The 15,753-nt window shown below is 42.9% G+C and overlaps 1 protein-coding gene across 4 annotated transcripts in view; it reads left to right on the forward strand.

The window, feature by feature from the left end:
- Positions 1–13,579, forward strand: part of flna (filamin A, alpha (actin binding protein 280)) — a 50,119-nt gene extending 36,540 nt beyond the window's left edge. Inside the window, exons 30-49 of one of the 4 annotated variants that reach the window (XM_034591951.1) lie at positions 29–218; positions 1,722–1,745; positions 2,244–2,491; positions 3,293–3,367; positions 4,142–4,241; positions 4,354–4,494; positions 4,622–4,750; positions 4,950–5,123; positions 6,257–6,418; positions 6,518–6,721; positions 6,815–6,967; positions 7,050–7,172; positions 7,567–7,833; positions 7,938–8,075; positions 8,299–8,414; positions 9,485–9,617; positions 9,764–9,940; positions 10,066–10,284; positions 10,362–10,559; positions 11,813–13,579. In XM_034591951.1, the coding sequence (XP_034447842.1) occupies positions 29–218; positions 1,722–1,745; positions 2,244–2,491; positions 3,293–3,367; positions 4,142–4,241; positions 4,354–4,494; positions 4,622–4,750; positions 4,950–5,123; positions 6,257–6,418; positions 6,518–6,721; positions 6,815–6,967; positions 7,050–7,172; positions 7,567–7,833; positions 7,938–8,075; positions 8,299–8,414; positions 9,485–9,617; positions 9,764–9,940; positions 10,066–10,284; positions 10,362–10,559; positions 11,813–11,997 (3,156 nt within the window). In that variant the 3' untranslated portion in view covers positions 11,998–13,579. The remainder of the gene's footprint in view (positions 1–28; positions 219–1,721; positions 1,746–2,243; positions 2,492–3,292; positions 3,368–4,141; positions 4,242–4,353; positions 4,495–4,621; positions 4,751–4,949; positions 5,124–6,256; positions 6,419–6,517; positions 6,722–6,814; positions 6,968–7,049; positions 7,173–7,566; positions 7,834–7,937; positions 8,076–8,298; positions 8,415–9,484; positions 9,618–9,763; positions 9,941–10,065; positions 10,285–10,361; positions 10,560–11,812) is intronic. The other 3 variants (XM_034591954.1, XM_034591952.1, XM_034591955.1) reach the window with 3 other exon arrangements.
- Positions 13,580–15,753: the final 2,174 nt, after the last annotated feature.

The raw sequence follows: 15,753 nt of genomic DNA on the forward strand, positions 1-15,753 counted from the left end.
AAATGGAGGTAATGCTACCCCACCGCAGGACCCAGAGGGGAAGCCCAAGAAGGCCAACATACGAGACAACCATGACGGGACCTACCTGGTGTCCTATGTACCGGACATGACGGGCAGATACACCATCCTCATTAAGTACGGAGGGGACGAAATCCCATACTCACCCTATCGTATCAGGGCCCTGCCCACTGGAGACGCCAGCAAGTGCACTGTCACAGGTACGTACAGGACAGTTAGAGCTCTGCAGATGGTTTTCATGGAATTTACAAACAAGTCTCACTCGGACATCTTTTTTATAACGTGAACACATTACTATGACTATCAAAATCCATTGTATTGTTGATCATTTCTTCTTCTGTCCTCTTTGTACTTCAGGAATAATAATTACTGCATAATAATAGATTTACTGTTCTGTACGTTACACTCAGTTTACAGAGGCGGGTCAGATTTTTACTAGGAATTTATGTCCCCACATGTCACAATGTTGTTACTCCCTGAAATGAGATGGTCTCCCAACAGGGACAGCTCAGAAGATGGTTCAAATCAAATTTTATTTGTATAGTCCATATTCATAAATCACAGATTGCCTCATAGGGTTTAAAGGGATAGTTCACCGAAAAATTCTAATTCAGTCATTATCTACTCACCACTATGCCGATGGAGGGGTAGGTAAACTATCCCTTTAACAAGGTGCGACATCCTCTGTCCTTAACCCTCCATAAGAGTACGATGGACCCACCTGGATAGCGGCAAAGAAAGCTAAATAATTTTACATAGTATAGTACTATGCATTAAAAGCTGCTAATTGTAGATGCAACATAAAGTATTTTTAAGTTTTGAAAGATTGAACTCCCCCTTCTCGTTTACATCAGACATGTTTCTTTAATTCTACCACTCTATAGAATAAAACACATTTACAGTTTGAGTCGGACTGCATCTTGTTTGCTGTTTTACCTCACGGGTGAATTTTTAATTTGACCTGGACTGCCTTGGTACACACAGCCACGTCTTCTAATGCACATGGAAGGCAGGAGGTCTCTCCACAATCAAAATCTCGTAACTCATAAAATTTTCAACAGATATTTCAGCTGTTTGGTTTGTTACATAATTGTATATTTCCCTCTGGAATGCTTCGAGGGAATTTCCTCAGATTTTGCGCAAAGGTTCATTTGGACTCAAACTGATTTGGTGATTTAAGGTCAAGGTCACTGACCTCACAAAACAGGTTTCAGCTACAACTCAAGAATTAATTATGACATATCTTTAGCCAAATGTCAAAGGCCAACATTACTGTGACATCATAATGTTTCTGCTGTGGCCGTTGCTCAACACCAGTTCTTAGGAACAGCAGATTGTGACCATATTTCTGCTACTTGACTGGTTCAGCGAGTCGAACATCCACAAGGTGCTAAAGTTAGACTTTATTTCTTATCATACCTGCTGCTCATATCTCATTATGTTTCATGCATTGGTGTGTTGTGTTCCTCACGCTGTGCTCTTCAGTCATACGCCCCCAGCCCCTGCTGTACAAACACACACACAAACACATACTTCCCCTCCCTGCTTCACACTCCACCGTCACAGTTTTATTTGATTTTTTTTTCATCCAAGTGTTTGGAGCACAGTTATTGCTTCCCACCACCCCCACCCCCACCTGACTGTCTTTTATTTGTCACTTTTTGTTTCCTCGCTCCCCTGCTTCTCACCGTTCCTATTATCAGTCTCAATCGGCGGTCACGGTTTAGGTAAGACTACTGAACGACTTTGTCATGTGGAGGAAACTGCTCTACCTTCTCCTTCTTTTCTGTCAGCATGGAGGATAGTGGCACCAGCTTAGGATATCCCATCTCTGTGTCTCGCTTCCTCTTCTTCTCCTCTGTTTTTCTCCTCCATAACCCTTTTCTTCCTCCCATCTGATGAACCATTCCTGATTCATAACTGTTTGTCTCTGTTTCCCTCTTACATTTTTATTGAACAGACTAATGGACTAACACAGGAGGTAGGATGGCATGGTGGAATGGCACTTTGGCAATCTAGCTTTCAGTTCTACATGGAGACTGTATGATGGTAACATGAGTCAATGGTAACAGGTAGATGGAAATAACAAGACTAGATCTCATCCAACTTTAACCTGGTCTCATGGTTGTGGAATGTGCATGCTGAATGTTGTGCGTGTGCAAGGAAGTGTGTCTGTTTGAAACAAATCACATATCACCATTTACCATTTCTTCTCCATTCTTAAGGTGCTGGTGTCGGCCCAACTATCCAGATTGGCGAGCAGACTGTCATCACAGTGGACGCTAAGGCCGCTGGGAAAGGCAAGGTGACCTGCAGCGTGTGCACGCCCGAGGGGGCAGAGCTTGATGTGGACGTTGTTGAAAACGAAGACGGCACATTCGACATCTTCTACACGGCGCCGCAGCCTGGCGAGTATGTCATCTGCGTTCGCTTTGGAGGGGAACACATCCCTAACAGTCCCTTCCAAGTCACGGTGAGTCATCTTAACTTCTAGTTATGCAGAAGAGGTGGGCTGAGTAGCTGTGCTGTTTTACTGCTTGGTGTTTGGAACAAGAGAAACGTACAAATTCACCCAAAAATGAAAATTCACTCAATATCTACTCACCTCTATGCCGATGGAGGTGTGGGTGAAGTGTTTGATTCCACAAAACACTTTAGGAGTTTCAGGGGTAAACAGAGTTGCAGCCAAATCCAATACAATTGAAGTACACTGGGGACCGATTCTTCAAACGTAAAAAACATTAAATGCCTCCATACTGCTCCTGTGGAGAGAGGAACAGTTTTTAACTTTGTAGGATCAAATCCAAGGAGTCTCAAATCTTTGAGGGCTTAGATTTGTGTTATAAATGATCAAAAGCTTTTCAAATATGTGAATATGGAGGAAAAGTTTTTCTTGGTGTCTAAACCTCACCAATTACACTATTCAAGACAGCAGTAACAGCTGAGATGCTGCAATGCTGTACTTTATTAAGAATATCTTCTAGGATTTAGGATATTTGACAGGCAGGACAATTTGCATACACTAGGACAACAAGCAGAGCAACCTACAGGCTCATTGATATATTCATGTGTGGTGTAAAAGTGTGAGTGAGAGATGTTGCATTGACCAAAGATCCCCTGGCAAAGTTCTCTCTACAGAAGCTTCGTGACGGCACCAGACATTTTCATAAATCCCTCTGACTACTGTTTTATATCCCCTCCGATCCCTTCCATCCGTTTTACCCTCTCCTTCCCCTACACCACCCCCTGCCTACCACCTCCCATCCCCTGTCAGGCACTGGAAGGAGCTCCATCAGACCAGCTCATGCAGCAGAGCCAAATGCCCCAGTACTACGCTCAACAGCCCTGGGTACCTACAACCTCTGTCTCCAGCCTCTCTCCTTCCTTTCATTCATCTTCCTCAATTTCCTCCTTTCTCTCATCTACATCATCCTGCACAGCACACCACCCCAACCCTACCCAGCCCTTCACCAGCCTACATCAGTGTGGGCTGCCTCTCATTGCAGGTGTTTCATCTCTGAGGGTGCTTTCTCTCTTACTTCATTCCCTCCATTTCAGGAACAGAATTCCTCAAACACATGGACAATGCCACAGAGCTGCACAAAATCAAAAAGTCACATGCTTCCCCAAAGCATGTGCACTTTTTTTATTCAGCAGCACCGGAAATGTTTCCCCTGCAATTTTGGAATTAGATATTTTCCATTCATGGTCGTGCAGCACATCTGTTCAGCAGTGGTCCATGTCAACTTGCTTAGGAGACAAAAGCAGCCATTTTGAGAATCACTATGATGTATAATGTGGGCACGTCAGCTGCTCCACATTCTTACAAAATGGCTAACTGTGCATCTTCATTCACCCCCTGACTTGCCGGTGTTTTTGTCTTCATCTCATTCTCTCTCGCAGTTTGTGTCGGTGTCATCATCCTGACCATGATCACAATTGTCATCTCCATTGTCAATCATTTCATCTCATGATTGTGTCATGCCATGTTGTTTGTTGGTGTTTGGAAGCTTTTACCCGTCTGTCCTGCTCTACATCTATGACATAAACGTTACTTTAATCGCACCCATCACCTCATCCTCTTCATAGACAGTTTATCTGACCTCTGACCTCTGTTCCCCAGGCAACAGACAGACCAATGGGAATGAATGGTCTGGACGTGGCAGGGCTGAGACCGTTTGACTTGGTCATCCCATTCACCATCCAGAAGGGAGAGATCACAGGTAGCATGAATGAGTCTGTAATAGAATGAGCAGACATATACTGGACCCCAGTCGTGCGAGATTATTCCCATGTTGCTTGTATCTCACAGTATGTTTCTGTCTTCTGCTGAAGGTGAGGTCCGAATGCCGTCGGGCAATGTGGCCAAGCCTGACATCACAGACAACAAGGACGGCACTGTTACTGTCAAGTATGCACCCACTGAGGCTGGTCTGCACGAGATGGACATCAAATACGATGGCATCCACATCCCTGGTACAACTTACCTTTCTGCACAAATAGACATTCTTCTCTGAGGTGCATGGAAAGTTGTGTGAGAGAAAGTAGCATCACAAACCAACTCTCTCCGTCTTGCTCTTCTTCTCCTTGTTGTACGTCACAGGAAGCCCCTTACAGTTCTACGTGGACTACATGAACAGTGGTAATGTCAGTGCCTATGGGCCTGGCCTCATCCATGGGACCGTCAACAAGCCAGCTGTCTTCACTGTTAACACTAAAGACGCTGGAGAGGGTATGTAGCTGTCGTGTGGCAGACATTTGTAGATTGCATGGAGATGCACATATACTATCTCTAACTCCTTTTTTGTATTCATTTTACAAACCATTTAATCCAATTAAATCATTAAGACCACCGCAGACCAAAGAAATACAGAGATAAAAGCAATGACCGTGACAATGACAGACACGGCATTCATATCATGTCTTTGCAGGTGGTCTGTCTTTGGCCATCGAGGGTCCATCCAAGGCCGATATCAGCTGTTTGGACAACCAGGACGGGACATGCACCGTGTCCTACCTGCCCGTCCTGCCAGGAGACTACAGCATCCTGGTCAAATACAATGACAAGCACATCCCTGGCAGCCCCTTCTCTGCTCGGATTACTGGTAACATCTTGTATTCTCACATCATCTGTTCTTTTGACTTGTAAAACACAGACGAAACTGGAATGGCACTAAGAGTGAATACCTCCACCAAGGCCCAACAGTTCCCTTATGAAATTACAATCAAATTCACAAGATTCAGATTTTTATTTGGATCTGCAATAAATTGCACACATTGAAAAATATCAATTCTGATAAATATGTCAGATTTTTTTTCATCAAGATCAATGAATCATTTTCTAAGAAATCAAGTAAATATTGAAAAATTTCCAATATCACAATGTTAAAGAGAGTGAAAAAATCCTAGATCTGACTCCTGATCTTGATCCGCACCAAAATTGGATTGGTTCTTTCCTGACCCATACCACATCCTTTAACCAAGTTTTATGGAATTCCGTTCACTTGTTTTTGTGTAATCTTGCTTACAATCAAACTAAGAAACAAACAAATGGTCTGGGGTGAAAACATAACCTCCTTGGTGGAGGTACCTACTGCTGGTAAACAACCCTATGAATCTGACCAGTGTCTGCTGTGGAAAAAGGGTTTTGAATTGGATGCATAAGGGAACATTGGGAATGCTCTTATGCTCCTCTCAAACCTTCAGAAAACAACAAACACAGAGTCAGGAAAAGATTAAATGTAAATTGTAAATGGTCTGTATTTATATAGATCATTTCTAGTCTTGAGGACCTATCAAAGTACAGATTGGTCCAATTTTCACCCATTCACACACACAGTCATAATGTAAATCTATGTATAGCACTTTATCTATCACACATCACTCACATATTGTCAGAACAGCTGTCAAGGGTAATTTGGGGTTCAGTATCTTGCCCAAGGACACATTGGCATCCAGAATGGGATCGCACCGCCGATCTTCTGGTTAGTGGACGGCTCGCTGCAGTCTTGCTTTTTGACTGTCAGTGCAGCAGTGTTGTGTCTTTTGTGTATAGAGACTCTGGACGTTATGTCAAAGTTTAACTTCCTTTGTTGAAAAAGTGATAAGAACATAGTCAATAACTCATTATGGGGCTGTGACAAAAAAAAGTATAAGCCGTATTCCGACCGTCTCTCCTCTGAGTGTGTCTGCATCATTAGCGTGTGCCCTAACTGGCCTTTCACTGCTGTGTCTCCAGGCGATGACTCCATGAGGATGTCCCATCTGAAGGTGGGCTCAACCGCAGACATCCCACTGGACATTGGAGAGCTCGACCTCAGTCAGCTGACCGCCTCCCTCACCACGCCCTCTGGCCGTGAGGAGCCCTGCCTGCTGAAGATACTGCGTAACGGACACGTTGGTGAGTGTGTGTCGGATGTAAGGAAAACGTCTCAGCTGTTATCTCCCAGTTCTTTGTTTGAACCCTCACCTCCTGTGTTTATGCACGTGTCTGCCACAGGCATCTCGTTTGTACCTAAGGAGATCGGAGAGCACCTGGTGAACATCAAGAAGAACGGTCGTCATATTCCTAGCAGCCCCATCGCTGTAATGATCAACCAGTCGGAGATCGGTGATGCCAGCCGTGTGCGTGTGAGTGGCCAGGGCCTGAGCGAGGCCAGGACCTTTGAGCCTGCGGAGTTCATTATCGACACTCGTGATGCAGGTACACGTTTGAGAAAAAAATATTTCTGCTTGTGTTTACTAAATCATCTAGATTTTATATTTATCACCACCCTGTCATGTTTCTCGCATACAGGCTATGGTGGCTTGAGCCTGTCCATTGAGGGACCCAGCAAAGTGGATATCAACACCGAGGACCAGGAGGACGGCACCTGTAAGGTCACCTATTGCCCCACCGAGCCTGGCAATTACATCATCAACATCAAGTTCGCAGACCAACATGTTCAAGGTGCTTACCTTAAAACGGCTCGAGATTACAGTGTTGTTGTTCTCGACTACCAAACTAAATCTGTCATTGTGTGTGTACACAGGGAGCGCTTTCACCGTGAAGGTAACGGGGGAGGGCAGGATGAAGGAGAGCATCACCAGGAAGAGGAGAGCAGCATCAGTCGCCAACGTAGGCAGCCAGTGCGACCTCAGCCTCAAGATCCCAGGTGACTAAAGCAGGAAATGACATCACTGTGCATCTCAAACATTCTGATACAGGGGGTTTGCCTTGTTGTACAGTTTTGTGAAAGTTCACACTTAGAAAGATCTAGCTCAACATTTAGTCCAAACAGATTAAAATGAACTAGTTCACGCACATCGTGAACAAGTAGAAGCTCGGCTTAACACCCATAACAACCATTTTCACCGTTAATGCACTGTTGTTACATGTGTTACTGTCACAGAAGACAGTAACCCTGTTCTTTACTGCATTTTACTTTATGAACTTTTTGTGAGACCATGTACATTTTGAAAAGATGAAATTATTTCTGACTTAAAGGATGTTCCATTAGTATATAAAGGTTCAGAGTTGTCAAAGTGTCACTTTATGTGTCTCTTCAGAGATCAGCATCGCAGACATGACTGCTCAGGTGACCAGTCCGTCTGGTCAGGTTCACAAAGCTGACATCATGGAGGGAGAGAACAACACCTACTGCATTCGTTTCGTCCCCACCGAGACGGGGGTGCACACCGTGTGTGTGAAATACAATGGCATGCACGTACCTGGCAGCCCGTTCCAGTTTACCGTCGGCCCTCTCGGAGAAGGCGGGGCTCATAAGGTTCGTGCTGGAGGGCCCGGCCTGGAGAGAGCGGAAGCTGGAGTTCCAGGTTAGTGCGGTGGCGGGATTATTAGAGTGCATGCTTGTGTGTGTTGTGTTTTTGTTTTTTAACAGCTTGTAGCTGACTTTGTTTTGCCCCTGTGTTGTGTGTAGCTGAGTTTAGTATCTGGACAAGGGAGGCTGGAGCCGGAGGCCTCAGTATTGCTGTGGAGGGTCCAAGCAAGGCCGAAATCGCATTTGAGGATCGCAAGGATGGTTCAAGTGGAGTGTCCTACATCGTGCAGGAGCCTGGTGAGGGAAGAGACGGGGAGAGGTTGAATGGATGACAACTAAGCATGTGCAGCAGATTTTTAAGTGGTGCCTTTTGTTCCACTTTGTATTGTTATACGTTTGTCCTTTTTTGCGTAAAGGTTTTATTTCTCTTGATCGAGAAATCTAATGAATAAATGTAGAGATCTGTCACTGTTGTTGGATTTGTGTATGTGTCTCTGACGTGAAATCCTTTCCCCTGCAGGAGACTACGAGGTGTCCATTCGTTTCAACGATGAGCACATTCCTGACAGCCCCTTCACCGTCCCTGTGGCCTCACCGTCAGATGACGCCCGTCGCCTCACTGTTGCCAGTCTTCAGGTGAGGCTCTGAGACACGCACACATCCGTGTGCACACACAGCAGGCCACAGTACACTGCCCACAATGCAGCAGCATCAGATTGAAGTTGAGTTGGGGGTGGACAGAATATACCCAAGTGTACAGTACAATAAAGTACAACTTTAGGAAGTTCTACTTTTATGACAGTTTCTAAAGTTCAGTTTGTGTGATTTTACACAATAAACAATTTGGTTCTGCTCCGAAGTACTTTGATAATGTGGAGTTGGTAACGACAGATGAAGTTCACTGGAATAGTTTGTTTTAAGTTAAAAATATGTTTTACCAGGCCAACACAATTACAGTTAAGAGCTACAGGCAAAGGATCAGCAGCTGCTGCTGCACTGTTGGGCAGTGCAAGGGCTTCTGGGATACTCGAGGACTGTGTGTGTTTCTCGTGCCTCATTCTAAAGGCTCTCAACAGCCTCCCACCTCTAAAAGTGATTTGGGGCGCTAAAGGGTTAAAGAGGTCTTACATGGGCTGTTCTTCCTCTCTTGTGTCTCTATTTCATACGATGCTATGGAAGCCTATTTCTGACAGGACAGGAAGATAAAAAGTGAGAAGTTATGCAAGATACAAATACTCATTGTAAATCAAAAAGTATAAGCTGCTCAGTGAATGAGATAATTGTCAAAATCTAAAGAAATTACTTAACATGAGCTTTTTCATTTCTTATCCTGTAAAAGGTTTCATCTATTTTCTCAAAAATCATACATTGATATCATCTGCATGCAGACCCAGCCTCGCACAGACCTATCACACATGACCACACAACTGTCAAACTTGTACACTGCCTAATTTTCACACAAAAAAAATCACCCTTTCTTTCTCAGTTCTCTTCATTTTGTGTTTAACTCACACAAAAACCTGCTCCGTCTGTCTTTCCACTGCACACAGCCCTCCTCTTTAGCCTTGTTAGCGACCTCCAGGTAAGGTAGCATATGTAATCTGAATATGATACTGCAGTGATTGCTGTTATGTAGAAAGTTGTTTGTCTAGTGTTAAAATAATGGTGATACAGTGTTGAGCGTGTTAGTATGTGTTGTCGAGCAGGAGTCGGGTTTGAAGGTGAACCAGCCAGCATCTTTCGCTGTCAGCCTGAACGGGGCCAAGGGCGTGATTGATGCAAAGGTCCACAGCCCGTCTGGAGCTCTGGAGGAGTGTTGCGTCACTGAGATTGACCAAGGTAACCACAGGAGGGGCATCGCAACTCATCTGAACATCCTCTAACTGCCCACATGGCAGTGATGTCACTTGAAGGGGAGACTTGAGACAGTGTCACTGGACACACTTTAATGTGCCTCACCTTTCACCTTCACTCTGCTTGTCCAGATAAATACGCAGTCCGGTTCATCCCCAGAGAGAACGGTCTCTATCTCATTGATGTGAAGTTCAATGGAAGTCACATCCCTGGTAGTCCGTTTAAGATCCGAGTTGGAGAGGCTGGCCAGGCTGGAGACCCTGGCATGGTGTCTGCCTATGGACCAGGACTGGAGGGAGGCACCACAGGTAAAACACAAACGAACCAAAATAATGGAACTGGGGTGGAAAAGGATTTCATCTGAACAGACTCTTTCCCTGTCCCACTAACCCTCACATTAATCTTCATCGTCTCCTCAATCATTTGCACCTAGGAACTGCTTGTGATTTTGTGGTGAACACAAGCAAAGCAGGCCCCGGCGCTTTAGCTGTGACCATCGACGGGCCCTCCAAGGTGAAGATGGACTGTGTGGAGTGCCCCGAGGGCTACAGGGTCACATACACCCCAATGGCCCCTGGCAACTATCTCATCTCCATCAAATATGGCGGCCCTTACCACATCGTCGGAAGCCCCTTCAAGGCCAAGATCACTGGTGAGGAAGATTTCAAACTGCCACAAAAAAATTGTGGAATTACCTCAAAGATTAATACTCTCCTCTCCGTCTTCCAGGTTCCAAGCTCGTGTCCAGCCACAGTATGCACGAAACCTCTTCTGTTATGGTTGACCCTTTGACCCGTGCCATCAGCTGTTCTCAACAGGCTGCTCCCACCCAATCAGACGCCACCAAGGTGGTGGCCAAGGGCATGGGCCTGACCAAGGGCTTTATTGGTCAGAAGAACAGCTTCAGTGTTGACTGCAGCAAAGCTGGTGAGTACGATTGTGACCGAGAAATGCAAGACTTTTAACATGAGTTCAAATCTGAAAGAAATAATGACACTAAGAAAAATCACATTTAAGGAAAACAAAATCTATATTAGGCTCAATATATTTAATGAGCTTTTTGCCCTTTTTAATAAAACCCTTCAGTGAATAACATGGTGTAAAGGGAATAAACTGCAGAGTTTGGGGACAAATATGTCTGGTTCATCTGAAAATTTAAGTATTCATTTTCATTGTATAGCTGTGTGCAGTGCTATTTGCTGGATGCTGGCTCGGGCATTCAACCATAAAGTTGTTGCTGTCCACACAAACAGTCAGAGCTCATAGTTTCAGCTGCAGTTGTGCACGTACTGTACCTGCAAGTGGCATGCAATGCAGTTCTCTCTCACTTGAGAGCGATGTTTGTGCATTTGTGCCCCCCCAATACCGCCTCACGTTGATTGAATTCTGTGGGAAACCCTGCAGAAAAGAAAAGAAAATCCTGGATCCTCACCTTAATTTAATGGGTTCTTTCCTGACCCACATCCTTCCACCAAGTTTCAAGTAATCCCTCCAGTAGATTTTGCATAATCGTGGTAACTTACAAAAATGAAAACAACCAAATTAAAATATAACCTTCTTGGCAGATTTAAATATGTAACTCACAATTTTTTTTCTGTACTTTAAAACTGCTTTTAGGCAGTTACTGAACACTGGAGAATTGCCAGACATTGGAGAGAATGCAAATGCCTGATTGAGAGCTTCTTTCTCTGGAGTTCCTCTGGCCAGCCCCCCAGTGAAAATCTTAATAGACGCAAAAATGAAAAAACAACAACAAAACAAATTTAAAAAAGATTGCCATACACGTAGATGACACAGACAGAGATGTCAAGAGAGTTGTTGGTGATAGGAGCCCACACTGGTGTCGGATGTGCTGTAAACAAACACATGTGATCTCCACAATACGCCCCTCACCTTAACGCTCCATAGATATTGTGTTGTTCGAACGTGTCTGAGTGGAGAATGTCCTGATTCGTTGTTAATGTGTAAGAGACAATCTCTGGAGAAAATCTGAATCCTCAAGAGTTTATGTCCTAAAACGTGTCGCATGACTTTATAAATCTTGAGGCTCAAATGAAAGTGGACAGTATCCCACTAGCTCAAATTTTTGAATTGCCTCAGTGCTCTCATTTATTTGTAGATAAAGCCGATAATAACAATATACTGATGTAATTTCTCATCTGTTCTGTCTCCATCCACAGGTCGTAACATGCTCCTAGTTGGTGTGGACGGTCCCAAGGTTCCCTGTGAAGAGATCCTAGTGAAACATTTGGGCAACCGCATGTACAATGTCAGCTACCAGCTCAAAGAGAAAGGAGAGTACATCCTGGTGGTCAAGTGGGGAGACGAACACATCCCCGGCAGCCCCTACCACATCACCGTCTAAAACCCTGCCCCCAGTCCCAAACCTAAACCAGTGTTTTAAAACAACTGAAATTTTATCTAGAATCTAACCAATCGATGTTTACAGCTCCAAGTCCCTCCCACATTACATCAACATTTCTGGCTTCCTTTTTTACAGTATAATTATTTGAAGGTGGAGTAAGCCATTCTGAAGAAATGAAAATGGCGTATTGATTAGAATCGCTGACTCCAGCTTTAACCAGCTAGAAAGCAAACAATAAACAGATTGGTCACATCAGTGTTTACCCTCAGCCAGAAAGTGAATATTTTAAAACCCACATCTTCACTGTAACCCGAGTCCAGAATCTCTCCCAAAGACGAACAACAGACACTGAATATTCCTCACTTTACGGTCATTCGCTCCATTTCCTGTTTCATTCTTCTGTTCCTCCCATCATTCAGTAAAAGTAGGGAGGAGAAACGTGCACCTTTATTCATTACTGTAAGCTGGCAGTCAATTGTGCCTTAGGTTATTTTACATTTTCTGTCATGGACAAGAGCAGATGTGTTTGTACTAGTGTAGGATGATAGGTTAGGTTAGCATAGTGTAGCAGCAGTAGATTTTGGCCGGACGGAGCCCAGCATTGGATGCAAGGTTACATTTTACACTGGAGGAGCTCCTCTTATATACAAAAAATAAAATGCAATCAGTTTATATGAGCTTTTATATGAACAAAGAGTGTCATATATAATGTGCCTTCCTGACCTGTGGGTTTTTATGTGTAAAAGCTCTTTTACACACTGTGACACACTCTGTTTGAATTGTCAGTATAAAAGTCAGATGAACAGCTCGTCTGTTGCATCTACAGGGGTGGCCTTCGTAGTGTTGGTTCCCAGCACTGGCTCAGTCCACTCCAGCATGTGGTATTCTTGATGCTCTTTAACTAACCCAGTTGTTTTACCTGCTGCTAGTGTGATCCCGTTTTAGCCACTGCTGTTCTCAAAACCAAAATAGAGATTAGAGTCGTAGGGAAATGATACAAATGATGAAAGATGATGCGACAAAGTGAACAGAGACGAGACACATTTCACAGTAGCTCACTCGTGGTTTGTATCACACATGCTTCTCCAACACCGCCGCTGGGAAAACAACACTTTGTGTGTTTTTATACCAACATGTGCTCTTCGTCTTCATTGGGTTGTTAAACTCTTCTGATACAGAAAGCGTCTGATTCAGAATGGTGTCAACTTGACTTGTGGTGTGGTTCACTTTGACACAGTTTGTTTTTTTTGTCGTATAAATTAAAATAGGTTTAAAAAGGGAAGTTTCTGATGTTGTGCTGGACAGATGGGCTGAAGATGATGCCGTGGTTTGTCATGTCCTGAAAACACGATGACCAAAAACAAAAGAGAACTGATGCGTTGCTTTGTTTTCTGCTCATTGTTTGTATCTCACCCTGTTCAGTCGCCACCCACCCCCTCCCCTCATCCTTCCAGCTCGCTTTGTGCGTAATCTACATTTCAGAACAAAAAAAATGAATCTTGTCCTAAATAAAAGGCTTTAAATGTGTTTGTAAGACAGTATTTTGATACACAATAAAGTTGTCTAAGTATTTTTCTGTCAATCTATTGGCTGTGTGTTTTGTGTCTTTAGACTAATAACTACATATTACACATTGCTGCACAACAAGAAAACAAATGGTTAAAATACAGACGGAAGAACATAACTAATAATGGTGGTAATAATTATAATAATAATAATAGAGATAAGAGACTGGCACCCCAAGTAAATTCAGAAATTTTCCTTCAGAAAAAAAGTAGGTTTTTAGCCGAGACAACACCATCACAGACAACTTATTTAGGCAATAGAGCCTTGGGGCCCTAATGACAAACTCTGTCTTCCCTGAGTTTTCAGTCTAGATTCAGGAAGTGACAGCAGACCCTTGACCAACGATCAGTAGTGCAGAGGTAAATAGGGAATTAAAAGATCAGAGATGCAGCCTGGGGCCTGGTTGTTAAGAGTCTTAAAAGTAATCAATACATTTCAAGCAATCAAATTTTATTTGTATAGCCCATATTCACATTTTACAATTTGTCTCATTGGTCTTAACAAGGTGTGACATCCTTTGTCCTTAACCCTCAACCAGAGTGAACTACCCCAAAAAAACAGAAACCTGAGGGAGAGTCACATGTGAGGGGTCACATGTCATCACAGATGTCCTGCATACCTTTATATTTCCATGCTATATTGCATACTATTGTGGATTTATACCTGTATATATTTGACATAAAATATTCAGTTTTTAGGTTTTTATCTGCCTATATACTTATACTATATATCTAATCTGCACATATATGGACATGTCAATCCCAATATCTCCTTATACTTATGCACAAAAACGTTTTACATGCTTGTGCAATCATCCTGTGCCACTGCAGTTTACTCAACATTTCTATACAAACAATATTTTGGTAGTAAAAGGTGTATATTATGCACATATTCAGACTTTTTTATTGTATATTTTAGTTTTACTCTATAGCCTTTTTATAGTTTTATTCTCTTGTCTACCTCATTCTGACTTGTCTGCTAGGGAATTTCCTCAGTGTGTGGATCAATTAAGTTTTATCTTATCTTATTTCATCTCTTCTCCCTCTCCCAGGACGGACAGAAGTGCAATAGATGCTGTGTGTAGCTGAACACATTTACAAAATTACAATATTTACCACATTGATTAGAGGCAACCGTTTTCAACATATTGGAAAAGTGTGTCAATGTTGTCTGATAGAGAAGAAGGAAGCAGCAATGACAATTGAAATGGAGGAGTTATTGCCAGTAATGGTATGTGAGTCGGCGAAAGCAATCTCATTGTCCATGATCAGCTGCCACCGCTCAAATTTTAAATCAATCATAAAACCAACTGGAAGACAATGTGGAAATGATCAACGGGTGTGATGTGATCATATCTCTTAGTTCTAGTTAAAAGCAAAGCCGTTGAATTTTGTTACAGACTGCAATCCTTTCAGTATTTTCTGAGAAAGGCCTGTTACAGTAATTAAGAGGTGAGGCAATATAATCATGAAAAGCAGTAGGATCATTTAAAAGAAAGATTTCAAGACAAGTGCCAAACAGTTGAAACATACATTAATTATAATTCATTGATATGAATGAGAGTCACAGTGGTTGTATCTGTGAAATGAGGGTTATTAACAGTCACTCTGATGGAGCTCGACTGAAGCATTGAACTATAGCGTAAATGTGCAGCCAGTTTCCAGTGAGTGGAAAGTGTGTACATCAGTGGAATCTGCAGCCAACGCCCTTCCTGGAAAACCCCCAGCTCTGACTCACTGTCTGCCTCCAGAGGGAGCTGCAGGACACAGAAGCTTATGGAAACTTCACTAAATTGTTTAGACAGAACTTTGAGGCCAAAGTTTGAACTATAGCATAATTAACACCAACATGCTGCCAAGAGACGATATTCACTCAACTGGAAACCACTTCACTCAAGGAAATATTTTCATTGGTGTTTTATTTATTTTTTAAGCACTTATTTTAAATATCAGTCTTATCTTATCTGTAATATGTAATTTTGTATTGTGTTATTTAAATTTTCCACTGTTTAAGTTGAGAATTTGGACAATGTATTTCGACAGTGTGGGTTTGTTTTTGTTTATGATATTTATTTGTACAAACAACATTTGTATCAGATAAAGTAGGTTTGGTTTGGGGGGGAGGCTTTATGTATATGTTAATATGTGTTATTGTGTGTGTGTAATTATAATTGTTAATATGTTGATTTTG

This window comes from Hippoglossus hippoglossus, chromosome 7, assembly GCF_009819705.1.
Source record: "Hippoglossus hippoglossus isolate fHipHip1 chromosome 7, fHipHip1.pri, whole genome shotgun sequence".
NCBI classification, from domain to species: domain Eukaryota; kingdom Metazoa; phylum Chordata; class Actinopteri; order Pleuronectiformes; family Pleuronectidae; genus Hippoglossus; species Hippoglossus hippoglossus.